General features: G+C 32.5%; 2 protein-coding genes across 2 annotated transcripts; both read right to left on the reverse strand.

Moving 5' to 3' along the window:
• Positions 210-2,664, reverse strand: LOC109358902 (50S ribosomal protein L11, chloroplastic). Its single transcript, XM_019603390.1, has 5 exons — positions 2,596-2,664; positions 2,355-2,547; positions 1,827-1,999; positions 1,439-1,502; positions 210-578 (listed from the first exon to the last, which is right to left on the reverse strand). Exons 2-5 carry the CDS (start codon positions 2,533-2,535, stop codon positions 370-372), a joined length of 627 nt encoding a protein of 208 aa, XP_019458935.1. The 5' UTR covers positions 2,536-2,547; positions 2,596-2,664; the 3' UTR covers positions 210-369.
• On the reverse strand, positions 5,622-7,269 carry LOC109358613 (protein GPR107). Its single transcript, XM_019602942.1, has one exon. It carries the CDS (start codon positions 7,192-7,194, stop codon positions 5,881-5,883), a length of 1,314 nt encoding a protein of 437 aa, XP_019458487.1. The 5' UTR covers positions 7,195-7,269; the 3' UTR covers positions 5,622-5,880.

Genomic DNA, 16,198 nt, shown 5'->3' on the forward strand with positions numbered 1-16,198 from the left:
AATCTAGATAAGTGCATGTTCTAGCAACTCACATCATCATCAACATTATTATAAACACAACATTCTTTACCTAAATGCTAACATTAAGATATACCAAAATAAGATAAGAAAGCATTTTCCATGCATTAGGCAAAAATCAAAAACTCATAAACTTGCTTAAGGAAATCAACAATCTACAAATTGTTTTGAACCTATCGATACAAAAAACATTAGTAATACAAAAATAGTTAAAAACAACATTCTTTTCCTTGCAGTTTTAGAAAATAGATAAAAACAGTACTAAATAATGTGCCTGCTTGATCTTGCACATGCACATCTTAGGTGCTAAGCTGCAAGAACCCTCATAAACTTGGTAAGAAAAATGACCCTTTATACAAGTTCCTTCTTTTTTGGTTCAAGAATAGGAGGATCAATATCAATTCCCATGTTGGCTGCGGTGCCGGCTATAATTCTCATAGCTGATTCGATAGTAGTGCAATTCAAGTCGGGTAGCTTTTCAGCAGCCACTGTACGCAATTGGTCGATTGTGATCTTTCCTACCTTTTGTTGCTGAGGGTCTTTTGAACCCTTTTCCACCCCTAAACACCAAAGCAATATCAATATCAGTATAGATACAATTTAAAACTGGGACAACAAGTTCATGTAGAAACTCGGTTACAGAACTATTGCGCAGGATCAGTTAATTTCAAGCAAATCACTAACCGGTTTTCAAAATAACAACTATCTCATCATCTAGTTGACTTGAATAATAGTATAATACTTACCCCGTAACTGAAGATTAAGTTATTCTTGATCACATTAGAGATAGAGAAATAAGGTGAACAATACTAATTATCAGGCAGACTCAGTAGCCAGGAGTAGGGCTGCTAATCAGTGGGAAGGAGACGGATTCCTTCACCCCTGCCTCGTAAGATTCCCTTCACCATGGGAATCACAGCCTTAGTCGTAAAATGTTCGGTAACATAAGTCAGTCTATTACACAAACACTGATTTAATTTATTCACACACTCATTGAAAATACTCTTATTCTTGGCATTGGATGGAGTGTCATTGCAGGTGCTGTTGCTGCTGCCAGCCTGCCATCTATTCGATCCGAGGCCAGAGGAGTCGCGCGATACCTAGCTACCCCAGGTACGTTCCTCTTTCGAGATAAAGTTTAATTGGCATTACAGTAACAATTTGTACTACTAAAGTGTATCAAAAACTATTTGGCAAGATTAACTTATAAGTGTGAAATGACATAAGCCCTCAAGTAGCTTATCAAATATGAGCTTATAAGCTCATATATTATTGAAATAAGTTCATTTACCAAACACCAACAAGATTATTTTCGGTCAAATAAGCGACTTGGTGGTGTAACTAAACACACACTAACAATCGATGGGATGACATAACACCAAATAGGTAGGAGGCAATGAATGGCGGAGAACTAACATACCAGCTGCCTTAAGTAATAGAACTGAAGCAGGTGGAGTCTTCAATATGAAAGTAAAGCTTTTATCCTGCAGAATCAAAACACGTAACAATAAATAAACTTCAAATCCCGGAAACAACATCTTACCTTGCGAAAGTAAGACAGCATATATCTATCCTCCCCAGACCCACTAGAGGCAGGAGCATTGTTTTAAAGGGCGACAGACAGTGTTTTAAATTGCAAGACAGAACCGCAATTGTGACTGTAATATAGCGGTTTCAGAGTCTCTGCAACAGCATTGCGACTGCAGCCACATTTTTCTACAATTGTGTTAAATGCAACTTAACTGCACCCGCAATTTAAAACACAGACAACATGATAATTAAGAGCATGAAAGACGAAAACGACATACATCATAGACCGTGATTTCGACCGGAATGACATAACCGGGTTTGTCAGCAGTCCTGGCATTGTAATCCTTACAAAAAGCCATAATATTGACACCTTTGGAACCAAGAGCAGGACCAACTGGAGGAGCAGGTGTAGCTTTCCCAGCTTCAAGTGCCAATTTTATAACTCCAACCACTACAACAACAACAACACAAACAAAAAACATAGTCAAAATGTAGAACATTAATGTCTATTTACGAGTTGGTTTTTAGAAAGGAAATTGTTCATAGGCACAAGGATCTGTTGTCCCCAAAACATGTCCTAAAACATATCCCGAACAAATGAAAACATGTTTTTTGTTTCAATGTTATTAGTCTGGTACATTTTTCGAGACATAATTTGTGACAACATATCCTTGTCCAGGACAAAGACATATATTTCACTGCTCTAAAGTCTTTCCCTTTACTCTCGGATAACCAACTCGCAAACAAAACCCGGATAATTATATATGAGTATGAAAGAATGGTAGAAATAAAAAAATAAAAAAAACCTTTTTTGGCCTTGCCACCAGGCTTAGGTGGAGCCATAGCAACAACATTGAATCTTCTTGGCTTTGGAGATGATTGGATAGAAGGAGTGAGAGAAGAAAGAGGGTTTTTGTGTTTGAGAAATGGAAGAGAAATGTTAGTTGAAAACATAGAAGAAGTGAAGAGAGATGATGCCATAGCCATTGAAGAAAGAGAGAAAGAAAGAAAGAGAGAGAGAGAGAAAGGAAGGAAGAGATTGAATGAATGAGTTTGGATAATAGGAACACAGTATCCTATCCTCTTATGAGGGTTGTAACCAAATTCTACAACAAAAATACCTAAAAACTCCACACTTTACTTTATTAATTAAACAAGGTTTCGGGTTCGAGCTTGTCGATAAAAAAAATATTCGTTGAAAAAGTTAACATTACATAACTATGTATGTTAGCTTAGACAACATTGTTTCATTGCTTCTAGTGTGAGGATGACCATAAGAAATAAAAAAAGTTAGTTTTTCCAGCAGCGATATTATGTATTACTTCCTTATTTATTTAGTGGGTAAATAATTTTCTTGATAATATAAAAAAAATAGTAATGTTGTTTGTAATCCTAAATAGTGATTTTTGGTGTTTAAGGATTAATTTGATTGAAATTTTAAACATGCTAGGATGAAAAATATCACATTTTATGTGAGAGAGAGGAGTGCGTTTGGTGTATCTATAATAATATCACTAATATGATAAATCAGAATATGCATGTTAAAGGAAGGGGTGAAATAAACACGTGTATCAGTGGAGATTAGTGAGATTGCTTGCAACAAAATAGGGACATATGAGTTGTTCAACGGAATTTGAGTTCATATCCTTCTCTAACAGTTATTTCTACCAGGGCTTTTAATATTGTATTAGTTATAAGACCGGTCAGGGTAGTGGTATAATGATATAGAAATTTAATCAATGGTTAATTAATTAAAATATATACTGGTGAAGTTAGATATGTATATATATATATATATACTAATATTAATATTGAAAAATTAATAAAGAAGATAATAATTACTTTTATTTATATAATTTGATAATAAAAAATATGCCACTTGGTAGTAGAGCGTGTTTTGCAAATATAAAGAAATGTAGTACTTGTGTTTGATCCTCCATATTAACATTTTGATTAAAATTAAGTCATTTTTAAATGAAAACCAGTTTATATAATTGATACAGTTCAATTTAAAATCGGACGGTATGTTAGATAATGACTGTTTTTTAGTGTTACGATTGCATTACTGATATAATTGTTGTATCATACTAATAATATGAGTACATTTTCGGTTGAACCAACAAATACTGGTTTCAAGAGCACTGGTTTCTAGTTACATGGAGTACTTTTTATTTACCAATATGAATGAACATATAGTTTATATACATTGTTGGTGCTCTAAGAATGTGGTCTGATTTATAGCATTTTATGGCCTGAATCTGATTTGGTTTCATTTCATTTTGATTAGTATCCTCTACGATTGTTATGGTAATTGGTAAGTAAAGAAAAATTAGCTTGAGTGATGCATACACTCATATGGAATATGACACCCCCTACAATATGGTGTGAGTGGTTTCGATGATTTTTTTAGATTTTCATGCGTATGCAAAATGGAATGTAATATCTTGGATATAAATTGCTGGTAATAAAGAGATACAAGTGGGTGCGAATTGGGTCATTTAGGATACTATTTTTCGTTGGTCAGAAAAGTAAAACAAAAATTAAATATATATTAACTTTATATTCTATCACAATATGCATCACTTAAGTTTGTTATGATGTATGGTTGCTTGTTGTAGTGGATTATTAGGTGAAGCAGGTGTTGGAAGTATTTGGTCTTTCCTATCTCCATCATTTGCCTCTATTTTTTTTATAAACAAGTCTTATTATAATAGACTACTCAACCCATTTACAAGAGTATCAAAAAGACAAATATCAAATTCACCAATGTATAAAAGAAACATTGCAACCTCCAATGCTATTAAAACAATGTCAAACACCAACTTTAACTATGACCATCACACACAACAAACCAAAGTCCTCATTCCTAAAAATACAAGCATTTTGAGTCAACTATAATGATCAAGTTAATGAGAGCCAAATCACCATCCCATATATTTAGATATATTGCTACATTATATAGATATTGCTTGCTAGATAATAACTATATTGAAGGTATATATGGTAGGAAGGTAGATTGGCAGTAGAATGTTGAAAAATTGCATTAAGTTTGTATTAAATATATTTATAATTTGCAAGATTTTATATAATGATTTTTCTATAATTGCTTTCACAATTGTACCATTATAAATATTTGATTGACTTTTTTTCTTCTACACATTTAGGGGAAAAAACCCATCATCGTTAAACACTAAGCAGAAAGGCCTATGCTTTCTCATTTTTCTCCTTACTCAGACATTTCATCATATAGATCATGTGCCTCATCTAACTCCATATATTCACAGAGATTCGACAAAGTTTTATGTTGACTGTCGACTACGTAACACAACCTTCACCTTTTATCTGGGTTTGGAATCGACTATCTATAGCATCAAGCACACACATAGGCAGGGTTGTGCCTCTGCCTCATCCAACGTACAGAATCAAAATCACAAAATAAACAAATTTGATAGTATCAATTGGAATTTAACAATTCCAACAAATACAATGAAGCAAGAAAAGAACAAATCTAACAAGCATGCAAAGGAAGAGCATAACAAGTTACACCAAATACAAATAGAGCAAACAAAACACAGATTTCACCAAAAAGCATCAATGAAAGTGAAGCCAGTCAACAAGAGAGTTTCAAGTGCATGCTAAGAGAGATGCCATGGCAGAAAGCATGGAGGTGGAGTGAGAAAGGATTATTAATGATTGAAGAGTGCCAAGCATCCCAATGGAGGATTTCAGAAATTCCAATTCCTGACATGTTATTTCAAATCCTCGATTTCGGGAAAAGAAAATAACCCATTTGATTATCCATTTTACTAACAGATACATCCACAATCACTACACACTTGATTCTTACACACGATCAGCTCGGGGCATGTTGCTGATATGACATTTCCACATCAAAATCTATTCAGAATTCTAGTGCTAATGTTCTGAAAAATTTAAAGGCAGATAGATTATTAGTGTTTTCAACAAGACCTAGTGCTAATGGTTGGACAAAATTCTATGCAAGTTGACAAAGTTGCAGCGGTATGATAAGTTCTTCGAAGCTTAAAAATAACTAACAAGAATCGTGATAAAAATTGTATCAAAACTTAGAAGCAATATATGATTCACAGCATTCATTACACAAGAGTTTATGATATTAATCCAAAAACGAACTGGCATGTGTCCGGAACCCAGAAAATATACCATAATGATTTATCAATACTACTACTGACTACTATACCCATAAAATATAACATGAAAAAGTCATAGTTGTTGAAATGAAACCTGAACATTGCTACGTACCACCATACCAACACTTCTTCAACCATCTAACATTTTACTTTACCAGTGAAATTACAATTCAAATTCATCTTCGAGCTTCAACGCCTCGACGGCAGCCTCTTCCTCTTCATCATCGATGACGAAATATGGATTATGAGCCTCAGGCTTAAACTTGTAACCAGTGAACACATAGAAAGCAAGCGTGCCCAGCTCCGCAGCAACCACACTAGTCCATGAATACCTATACGACGTTATTGTCTCCAACGCATAAACCACAACCCTAGTAAAGTAAATGTAACAAATCACCACGACATAGTAATGCCTAAACAGAGTCAACTTCATCAGATTAACCGCCGCCTTCCCATCAGTCCTGGCAGCCTCACGGAGATTCTTAATCGACCAAACAATCGGGAACAGCACCGCGCAACAACAAACCACATCAACGAGCAAAAAAACCTGCTTCCATGTAACCCAATCATGCCCATATGGCCCACTCTCATCAATAATAACCTGAGCAATGTTAGCAACAACTTGCAAAGGTATAACAATCATAAGAACCTTCTTCTCCTTATCCTGAAGAAACGGTTTCAAGAACGACCACCCGGTACCAATCAAAACAATCAAAGTAAACAACGAAATCCCCTTGAGGAAACTGAATATATAGAAAACAACATCCCAACCATGAGCACTACCAGTTTTCTTTATATACGACTTATCTTCGGCCTCGCACAACAAATTCAACCCTTTCAACGCTAAAACCGCGAGCATAAAGAAATGAATCCGAAATGCAGTCAATCTCTTCTTATACAAGAAACAAATCCATATAACAGCAAGCGCGAAATAAATCAACGAAAGCACGAAATAAACCGAAGGTAAAATCGTTCTACCAGCAGAAAGATAATCACGAACACCACTTTTACCATCAAGATTATACATTTCAGATTTAACATCCATAGAAACCTTAAGTTGTTGAGGGTGACAATTAGCGAAAACAAGATTATATTGATCAGAATCAGTTTCATTATACAGAATCGAAAACTGATTTTTACCGTTAAGTGAATTGAAAGTGAAAACGGATTTAACAAGATCAGATTGAAGAGCACAACGAATCTCACCATCTTCGAGTTGTTGAAGAACATGGAGCCATGAATCGAGAGTTACGAGGAAGAAACCTAATTTGGAGAGATCTAGGTTTGAATTTGAGAGAGAGATTGAAGAAACGGTTAATTGAAGACGACCGGTGTGAGTGAAACCGAATTGATCGAAAGGTATAATCGGACGGTCATCGTTTCGAACGGTGGATGAACGGATCTCAGCGATTGAAATTGAACTGAATAAAGAGAGAGTGAAGAACAAAAGGAAAATCAATTTCATTTTCATTAACATTGTGGAATTTCGAATTTCTCAGATTCTCAGATCTAGAAATTGGGTTGTAGCTGAAGAAGGGTAATGTAATGAGGAATGAGATCAGATTTTCACTATTTCAATACCATTCTACTTTCTTTTTCTTTTTCTCTTACCAATAATTTTATAGATTTTATTATTTCAATATTAATCTATTTTATATCTTAGTCATCAATTATAAAAAGAATTTAATGATTTGAATTAATTAATAGATTTGAATTATTAGATTTTTTTTAGAATAATGATTAAGATATAAAATATGTTTTTAACTTATTCTTATAATATGTGGATTCCCTCTTTTTTTTTTAATGTATTTTTTATTAATTCAATGATAGGTTAACGAATGTTGTTTGTGATTTATTTAGAAATGGTGGAAAGTTGACCTAATTACAGTTATAACATTAAATAAAAATATTTGAGAATTATTGTATATTATAATGGAATGGGTTATTGAATAATCTATAAAAAATGCATTAAGTTATTGACTTGATTTGATAGAAAAATATTAAAAGCAATGTCCTTTTATTTCTTTCAACTTTTCAAAATTGTACCTTCTAGAATGGGGACTACAAAATAGATGCTTACCTGATCTTATAGTCATGAATTAGTATATTGGTTAATTTGTTAAAAGGAATATGTTTATATTAGCTCTTATTTTTTCACTCCTTGTGGGTAAAATATAGTTATTTTATAATGGCTGAGTTGACTCGATCAAATTCCAAATGCAACATTACCATTAATGTCTTGACTCGATCGTTATGATGATGGTCGAGCCCATTTCCAAAAGATTCAAACAACTCTGAAAAACTTGACAATAAATAAGAAGACAACTTAAAGACAAACTTTAACTGTGTTAAGAATATGGAGGTTGAAATTGAAGAATTTTAAATGCTTTCTAGCTTTAGTATTGTAAGATTGCTTATAATATAAACGAATGAAAGAGAAGAAAAATGTTGGTCCAAATTGTGAAGAAATTGCAATTGTATTAGAGATATTAACTTATAGTGCAAGCACCAACTTAATATGCAACTAATATTGACATTATAATTACAAGTTTACCATGTTTCACTTTAACTAGTCGCCCTAGTCATCATTAAAAATTTAGTGAGATTGAGAACAATGTATCCCTTAGTTCCTTCTTTAAAACCTAAGAAGATTCACTTGAGAGCTCTATGATCAAACTTGTTTCTTAGGTGACTATGTGTGCTAGTATAGCATAGACATCCAAACACTCTAAGGTTTTGAAGGTTGAAAGGAATGCCATGTAGAATCTCATAGGGAGATTTGTTTTGTAAAGTAGGACTGGGCAGAAGATTGATGATATGGATAGTATGTCTAATAGCAGAAGACCAATAGACTTTGGGAAGTTTTCTTTGGATTAACATGGCTCTTGCCATATTCAAGATGTGTTTATGTGTTCTCTCCACAACACCATTCTGTTTTGGAGTGTATACACATGATGTTTGATGTAATATTCTCTTATTGGCATAGAAATCTTTTAAGAGGAATTCAGGACCATTATCACTTCTTATTATCTTAATCTTGATAAAAAATTGTGTGTGAATCATATTTATAAAGGTCTGCAAGGCAGTGGAAGCACCTGCCTTTCTTTTCATGAGGATGACTCATGAGTATCTGCTATGATCATCTACGATATTTAAAAAATACTTATGGCCATGAATGGATGCTATGGGAAAAGCGCCCTAGATGTCAATATGGATCATGTCAAAACATTTTTGTGAAACAATATTGCTCAAAGGGAAATGGAGCTTCTTTTGTTTAGCTTGATGATAAATGTCACAAATGTAATCTTTATTAGAAGTAACAAAAGATTGCTTTGTCTTAATGGCATCCATGCAAGAAAGAGAGGGGTGGGCTAATCTATAGTGCCAAAGATTAGAGTTTGAAGTACTAATTGAATTTACAATAGGACAATTTACACTGTGATTAAGAATAGCTCTCTCCAAGACATATAATCCCTTTGATAGCCTAGCTATACCAATCATCTTCAATGTATCCTTCTCCTGTATTTTGCAATAAGATGCATTAAAGGATATAATACATGATGATTGGCAGGTTAGTTTTGGTATAGACAATAAATTGTAGGAAAATGATGGCAAGTAAAGACCATTATAGATTGTAAGATTATGTGAAATATGTATAGTTCGAGAGATTCTAGATATAATGATTTTCCCATTTGATAGTTTAACCTTAATAGGTTTTGTTGAATATTAGGCTGAAAAATAAGAATTTTTGGATGCAATGTGATCAGTTGCACCATTATCTAGTATCCATTGAGGTTTAGAATTACCTTGATCATGTTGATTGTTATCCAAAGATGTTACAGATAGAACATTGCTCATATTTTCTGTATTGGATGAGTCCTCCTTCCTCAAATTATTCTGTTGCAACATGTTAACAAGCCCTTCATATTGATGTTTTGTCAACCCAAAAACAGGCTTATCCTCCTTTTGTGAATCTTGAGTGTCCTCATTGTCATTGTCAGTTATTACAGAGTTGATTTGTTGACCCTTGATAAATTGAAAGTTGGGTGGGAAACCATGTAATCTGTAACAAGTTTCAATGGTATGACCATGTTTCTTGCAGGGAGTGCAAAATTTTCCTGAGTTTGAGGGCTTATTCCAAGATCCTCTTCCATATGTGGTGGAATTCCCCCTTCCAAAATCTCTTCCTTGGGTGGTACTTCTACTAAAGGCTCCATGTCTTTTCCAATTTGTCCCTATGCTCATTGTCTTTGCTTCTAATTCTTGGTCATATGTTTGAGTCTGTTGTTGAATTATGAGTGTGAATACTTTGCTCATGTTTGGCAGTAGATCCATCAACATTATCCGGGATCTTACTCCTGAGTATGAATCATTTAGGCCTTTTAGGAATCTAATGACCTTGTCTTTAGTTCTACATTTCTTATTATCACAGTTGCATACTTGGATAGGTCTAAATATTTCATATTCATCCCATAAAATCTTCATCTCAGTGAAGTACTTGGTGACACTAAGGTCACCTTGTTTATAATTTGCTATTGTGTCTTGAAGACTCACAATTCTGAACAGATTTCCTTGGGAAAATCTTTCTCTAAGCTCTTCCCAAATCTCATATGCATTGTCTATCCACAATATATACTGAGAAATTGTGGGTGTAACCAATCTTATGATCCAATATATGACAATGTTATTGGCTCTTTCCCATGCCATATAACTTGGATCATCCTTGAGAGGCATTAGTATACTGCCGTCAACAAAAGGAAGCTTCTATTTGGTGATGAGACTCATTCTCATTGATCTGCTCCATTTATGATAGTTGTCTCTGTTGAAAATAGGTGAGACCAGAGCAATCCCATGATTTTCTGATGGACGCACGTAGTAGGGATCTTGTGTGATGTCCATTTGTGAGTTGAATGTAGGTGGAGGTAGATTTGTAGAGGAGATTGTTGGAGACATCTTGAATATGGCAGGGCTCTTTTAAAAGAGCTCTGATACCATATTAGAACTTTAAAGTGCCTTTGAGGATAAGTATAAAGTGAATAACACTTCTTGAGAAGACAGGCAAGAAGATAGAAAGAAAAATACGTGTAACTTTTATTGAGAGTAAAATGAATTGAGTGATGATTATAAAATAACTAATCCTATTTAAACTATCCAATACTCTACCTAAGATTCTAACTAACTTTTACAATTAATCAACATGTGCTTAAATAGGGAAGACTAAGTCAACAAAGTGAGATATGGATTGCTTGTGGCCCAAACAACTTCTGATGTGAAGTGGCCCATATGCATTTTATGTTGCTATCTTAGTTTCGTCTTGGTCGTGAGCCTAGCTGGCCTAGCTTATATGGGCAAGGTTGGTTGAGTGTATTGATTGTCTCAGTCATGATTTGAATTTGGTACGTGGTTGTCTGGATCAGGATCGATAGTTGATATGTGGTTATCTCAGTCAGGAATTGGATCTGATGCATGGTTGGTGTGTATGATGTTTCGATCAGGTTTTGCACTTGATGCATGTCTGGTGCGCTGAGCGTCTCGGTCGGGTTGTGAGATTGATGCGTGTCTGGTGCGTTGAGTATCTCGATCAGGTTGTGAGGCTGATGCGTGTGTGATGCGTTGAGTGTCTCGATCAAGTTGTGAGGCTGATGCGTGATCTTCGGTCATGGTACGTGCAACTTGGCTTGATGACTCGATCATATGGCCAAGTTGGTTGATGCTTGGTGCGATAATAACTAAACAAGGTGAATCATCATGTTGAGTGATTTTGACTAATATTCATTTATCAGTTCCATAATTATATGTGTATGAGAGAAGAAAAGTAAAAGTAAAAGTAAACACACGTGACAAATAGTTTATTGAGTGTATATCTATGTATTTTGTTAGTGTAAAGATTTATACACAGTCAATATATTATCTATAATTTATTTGTATTACTTTTTTTAAAATTCAATTATGATTAAACATGAATAATAAATGATACATTGATAATATAAAACTCATATATCGTCAGTATTTTGTTTTTAGCTAAACAATAATTATTAGAAAATCAAATCTAAAAAAAGGTGTCTGCTCATGCTTGTAGACTTGTAGTTCAGAGCAAGTTTGTTACACGATGAAATATTTTGGTCAATTGAACACAAGAGGGTCATTCTGTTGGGCCATCCAAGCCCAAAATGTTACTCTTATACACCCAATAGATTTAAGGATTATATTATGCTAAAGAATTGAGATTAATGACTTTATTTTTTATTTCAAATTTCTGTTTTAAATCAAATGGGTTTATTAGTAGTTGTCTCACATCTCTTGTAATTCAAGCATTATTAATGTGGTGCTTGTGGCCTTGTGCCTTGAATGAAGCAGAGAAAAATTTCACTTAATTTTCTTTTTTATTGTGTAGATATTTTTCTTTCTTAAAAAATCCTTAAAATGATAGTTTTAATCTTAATATTGGTGTTTTTATTGCTATTCTCATACCTTCTAAACTCATTTTACCATAAATGACATGACTCACTTACTTGTTTTGGAGAAATTAGCTTTCATTCAACAAAATCTTATTGAAAGACAAGATCTATTACAAGCATCCATGAAAGCTCCGAAATATTTTAAAGAGGTTGGTGGAGAAAACACCTCCAATGGTTCTCGATTTTTCTCACCACTTGGTACTCTAAAAACTCATAAATTACATTGACAACCTTTTCATGGTTTAAATCCAAAGGATTAATTGTTTAAAGTTGAGCAAATATAGGTGATGAAACTATTGTCTTAAGTTTTTGTTTTAAGACATTATGTTTTACATTAACTTTTCACTTGGCACATACACCATGTCACAACTATAGTGTCATAATTATATACACTAGTGTATATAGACATTTGTGTCCGCCGATTAACATTGCATGATACTATATATTTAATTTTGATATATTTTATTTAAAATTACAATGCACTTGTTGTGTTCGCTGTACTTTATATTATCATTTTTGTGTTTATTATAATACTCAATTTTATGTGATAGATGTGGTTAATTAATGTGTTGGTGATGTTTACTTGGGATTATATGATTTTGTTGTAAAAATTAAATAATGTTAAAGGACATAATAGAAAGTAAAAATTACATCATGATGGAAGTTACACTTTATTTTCCTTTTATATATAGTATAGATAACGTATAACTAGTTTGTCAAAAATAAGTTCTAATTATTGTAAAGAGTGACAATCTACATATTAAAGTTAACCCCATACCCTTAGATCATAGCAGTTAACTATATCACAACTCGTGTTCAAAATCTGAGAAAAATTTAACATGATGAAGTGAAAGAAGAAATGAATTGTTGTTTTGAGGGGAGAGAAGACTTGAGAGTCATCTCACAAACATATTTCATTGCTCCTAAGCCTTTATTTTCTGTTCATTTCCCTCCAAAATCCTACTCCCAAACTAACCCTTAGAAAAAACATGAAAATTGTTACAAGGTGCCTTGGTTAAAGCAAAATGTAGTGTTCTTGTTATATTAAATAGATACCAATAAACCAACAATTTGTTATCTAATGGTGTAAAACCTTACTAAATCTTTAGCATGTCCAAAATGTCAAACGTTTGATTCATGAGAGCGACATTTATTGGGAGAGACAACCACGAACACCACAAGGGATTAGTTCCTTACCCAAAAGGATGAGAAAATATTTTTGGTAGTACAAAATATAGATACTAATAGTCTCTTTCATGGCCTTCCGGCCTCAATTGATTGCTATATCTTCCATATAAAATGACTTTAATTTCTAAAGCCAGAGGCATGAAATGTACATGTAAAAGGAAAAAGAAACTACAAAAGGATGAGATTCAAAGATCTCAAGAAGATGAAGAATTAAATGAATAACAAACTTTATTGAATGAAAGAAATAATATATGAGAATTAATACAATTGAATGGAATAAAACTAAACCTATTTATATGATACGTGAAGATATAGTATTTGATAGGCTATTTTTGTTTTGAGATATGTTTTAATTTGTAGGTTGTATCTTTCTATATTGATATTATTATATTTTTTATTGTGTGGTGAAGTCAATAAAACTAAAGCAATCAAAGTTTTTTATATAAATAATTCAAACATTTTATTACCTTATAGCCATTGAAGTTAAAAAAATGTCCAATTATCATCCAATATCGAATGACATATCAAAAATCTAATTTCATTATATTAAGATTGTCAATATGCTAAATGATCTTCTTCTTCCATATCTCAATCTTTACAATTGTTATCCTATTATTTCATATGTGTTTGCGATACTATAAGAATTTACTAACAAAAAATATAACAAATGTAACAACTATGTCACATGTTTTATTCTCAAGAAAATGATAGACACATAGATTAGTGATTAACTTTTCTTAACTAAGTTTAGGTTCATGTTAAGGGTACCCCACCTATTAAGGAAGCCAAACATAGAAAATGTGATTTAAAAGTACACAAATATTTAAAATTTTAAAATCTTGAACATACAAATTCCTAATGCATAATTTCTATTTGAATTTTGGGGCACTCTTTATCATTCCCCCTAAGTTTTTCTTTGTTCTCACGTCAACTTTAAGAAACAACCTATTTACAACCATGAATGATCACAATTTTTTTTGAATGCCCACAAATAAAGTAGGTAAGTATTCGATATGAGATTATATTTCTTTTATTAAGAGAATTTTGTTCTTTGTTTTGGCTAATGAAGTTTTGATTAATTGTTAAGGAATTTACTCATACCATACAATGACATGAAATTAAGTCCTATTGTGGTTGTAAAACTTGATTTATAGGTAATCAATGAAGGAATATCATCATGTTGGGATTAAAATTGAAATTGCCTTTAGAAATAGATGATATGGGAAGAAAATATAACACACAAATATTTGTATCGAAGACTCAAATACGTTGTAACTAAATTAGACACACAAACAAGCATTTGAACTCTCACTAAGCTCGCCGGAGTTTTTTTCACTTTGTGATGATAAGACAACAAGCTCATGGTCTTCAATTTGCCTACCACAAATTCACTTTTTTGACTTTTCAAAAACTTAATAGCTAAGCTTTTGATCTCAAGATATTTGTTGAACCTTCATGCAATTAATGTCGAACAAGTTTAACTTCCAACAATAATCTTCATGTCTCTTTGTCCCAGATTAATTAGAGTTTGCCAATAAATAAAAAGTAATAATTCATTTTAATTTTATTTTATAAAAATAATACATTAATATTCATGTATCCAAATTTAAGTGAGTAAGATAGGAAATAGTACACAAATTAGGGATAGAAGATCTGTTCAATAAGTGTAATTGTAAAACTTTGCTCTAATCCCAATGAGCCCTAGGACCTAACTTGGCTAGTTTGTTAAACATATTTTTTTAATTAAGAGGTTTTTGTAATAGAGGGTTAAATTCACGAGTCATTCTATAAAGTTATGAAAGAGAATAATTTAGTTGAAGTTAAGATAAAAGGCCCATATTATTGAAAATCAATTTAGTTTTATATAGACGAGTTTAACTATATGACTATATGCTTGTTACAACGAATGATGGAGAGATAATGAAGAAATCAAATAGAATTATATATTGCTTTCATTGATTTGAAGATGATGTGTGACAATATATTTAGAGATATATTGTGGAAAGCTATAGAGAATAAATCGATTTGGATTGTTTATGCTCGATCGAGCAAAAATGATATTATATGTGTTACTCCATAATTAAACTCTATATCATGCAACATGGAAATGAAAAAAAAAAGTGAAGTGGGTGAAGTTTTAAAATTGGTATATCCTACAAGATTCTTGAATCGAAGCTTTAATTCTATTGATTTGATTGTTTCAAGGGAGTCATAGAATTCACCACCATTGTGCCACAACCATATAGATAATAAATATGAAGCTGATATGTTTGAATAATAACATGGGAACTTTCAAAAGAGTTGATGCAAGATTATGATACAAGCTTCCTTTCATGAATGTTTTTGAAGAAATTTTTTTGGAATGTTACATATTTTCCCAATATTATCACATTATATTCTTTAGAGAGATAAAATTTAGGATGCTACATCGTACATGTATATACTAATAGGCAAATAAATCAATTAATAGTGTAATATCTATGTATTGAAAGGGACAAGTTCACAAAAACCCCTTAATATGTATTTTGTAAGTAGATACCATAAACTATTTTTTCTTCTTAATTACTACTTAACTTTAATTATTAGTGAAATTGCTCCTACATATATACAATTTTACATTAATAAATTGAACTAACACATCATATTATTTACATTAATTCTATCAAAAGATACTACAACACAAACCACACGAGAGATATAACCCCAAAGAGATAGAGTAAGGGTGTAAAAATGTTTCAAAGGCACCCTTAAATTTAAACCCAAGATAAAATATACATTTTATATAAAGACTGTCCTCCATTGTTGTTTAGTTAATTTAGGCAATAGTCTGTTTTC

Source organism: Lupinus angustifolius, chromosome LG10 (genome assembly GCF_001865875.1).
Source record: "Lupinus angustifolius cultivar Tanjil chromosome LG10, LupAngTanjil_v1.0, whole genome shotgun sequence".
In the NCBI taxonomy this organism is placed as follows: Eukaryota; Viridiplantae; Streptophyta; class Magnoliopsida; order Fabales; family Fabaceae; genus Lupinus; species Lupinus angustifolius.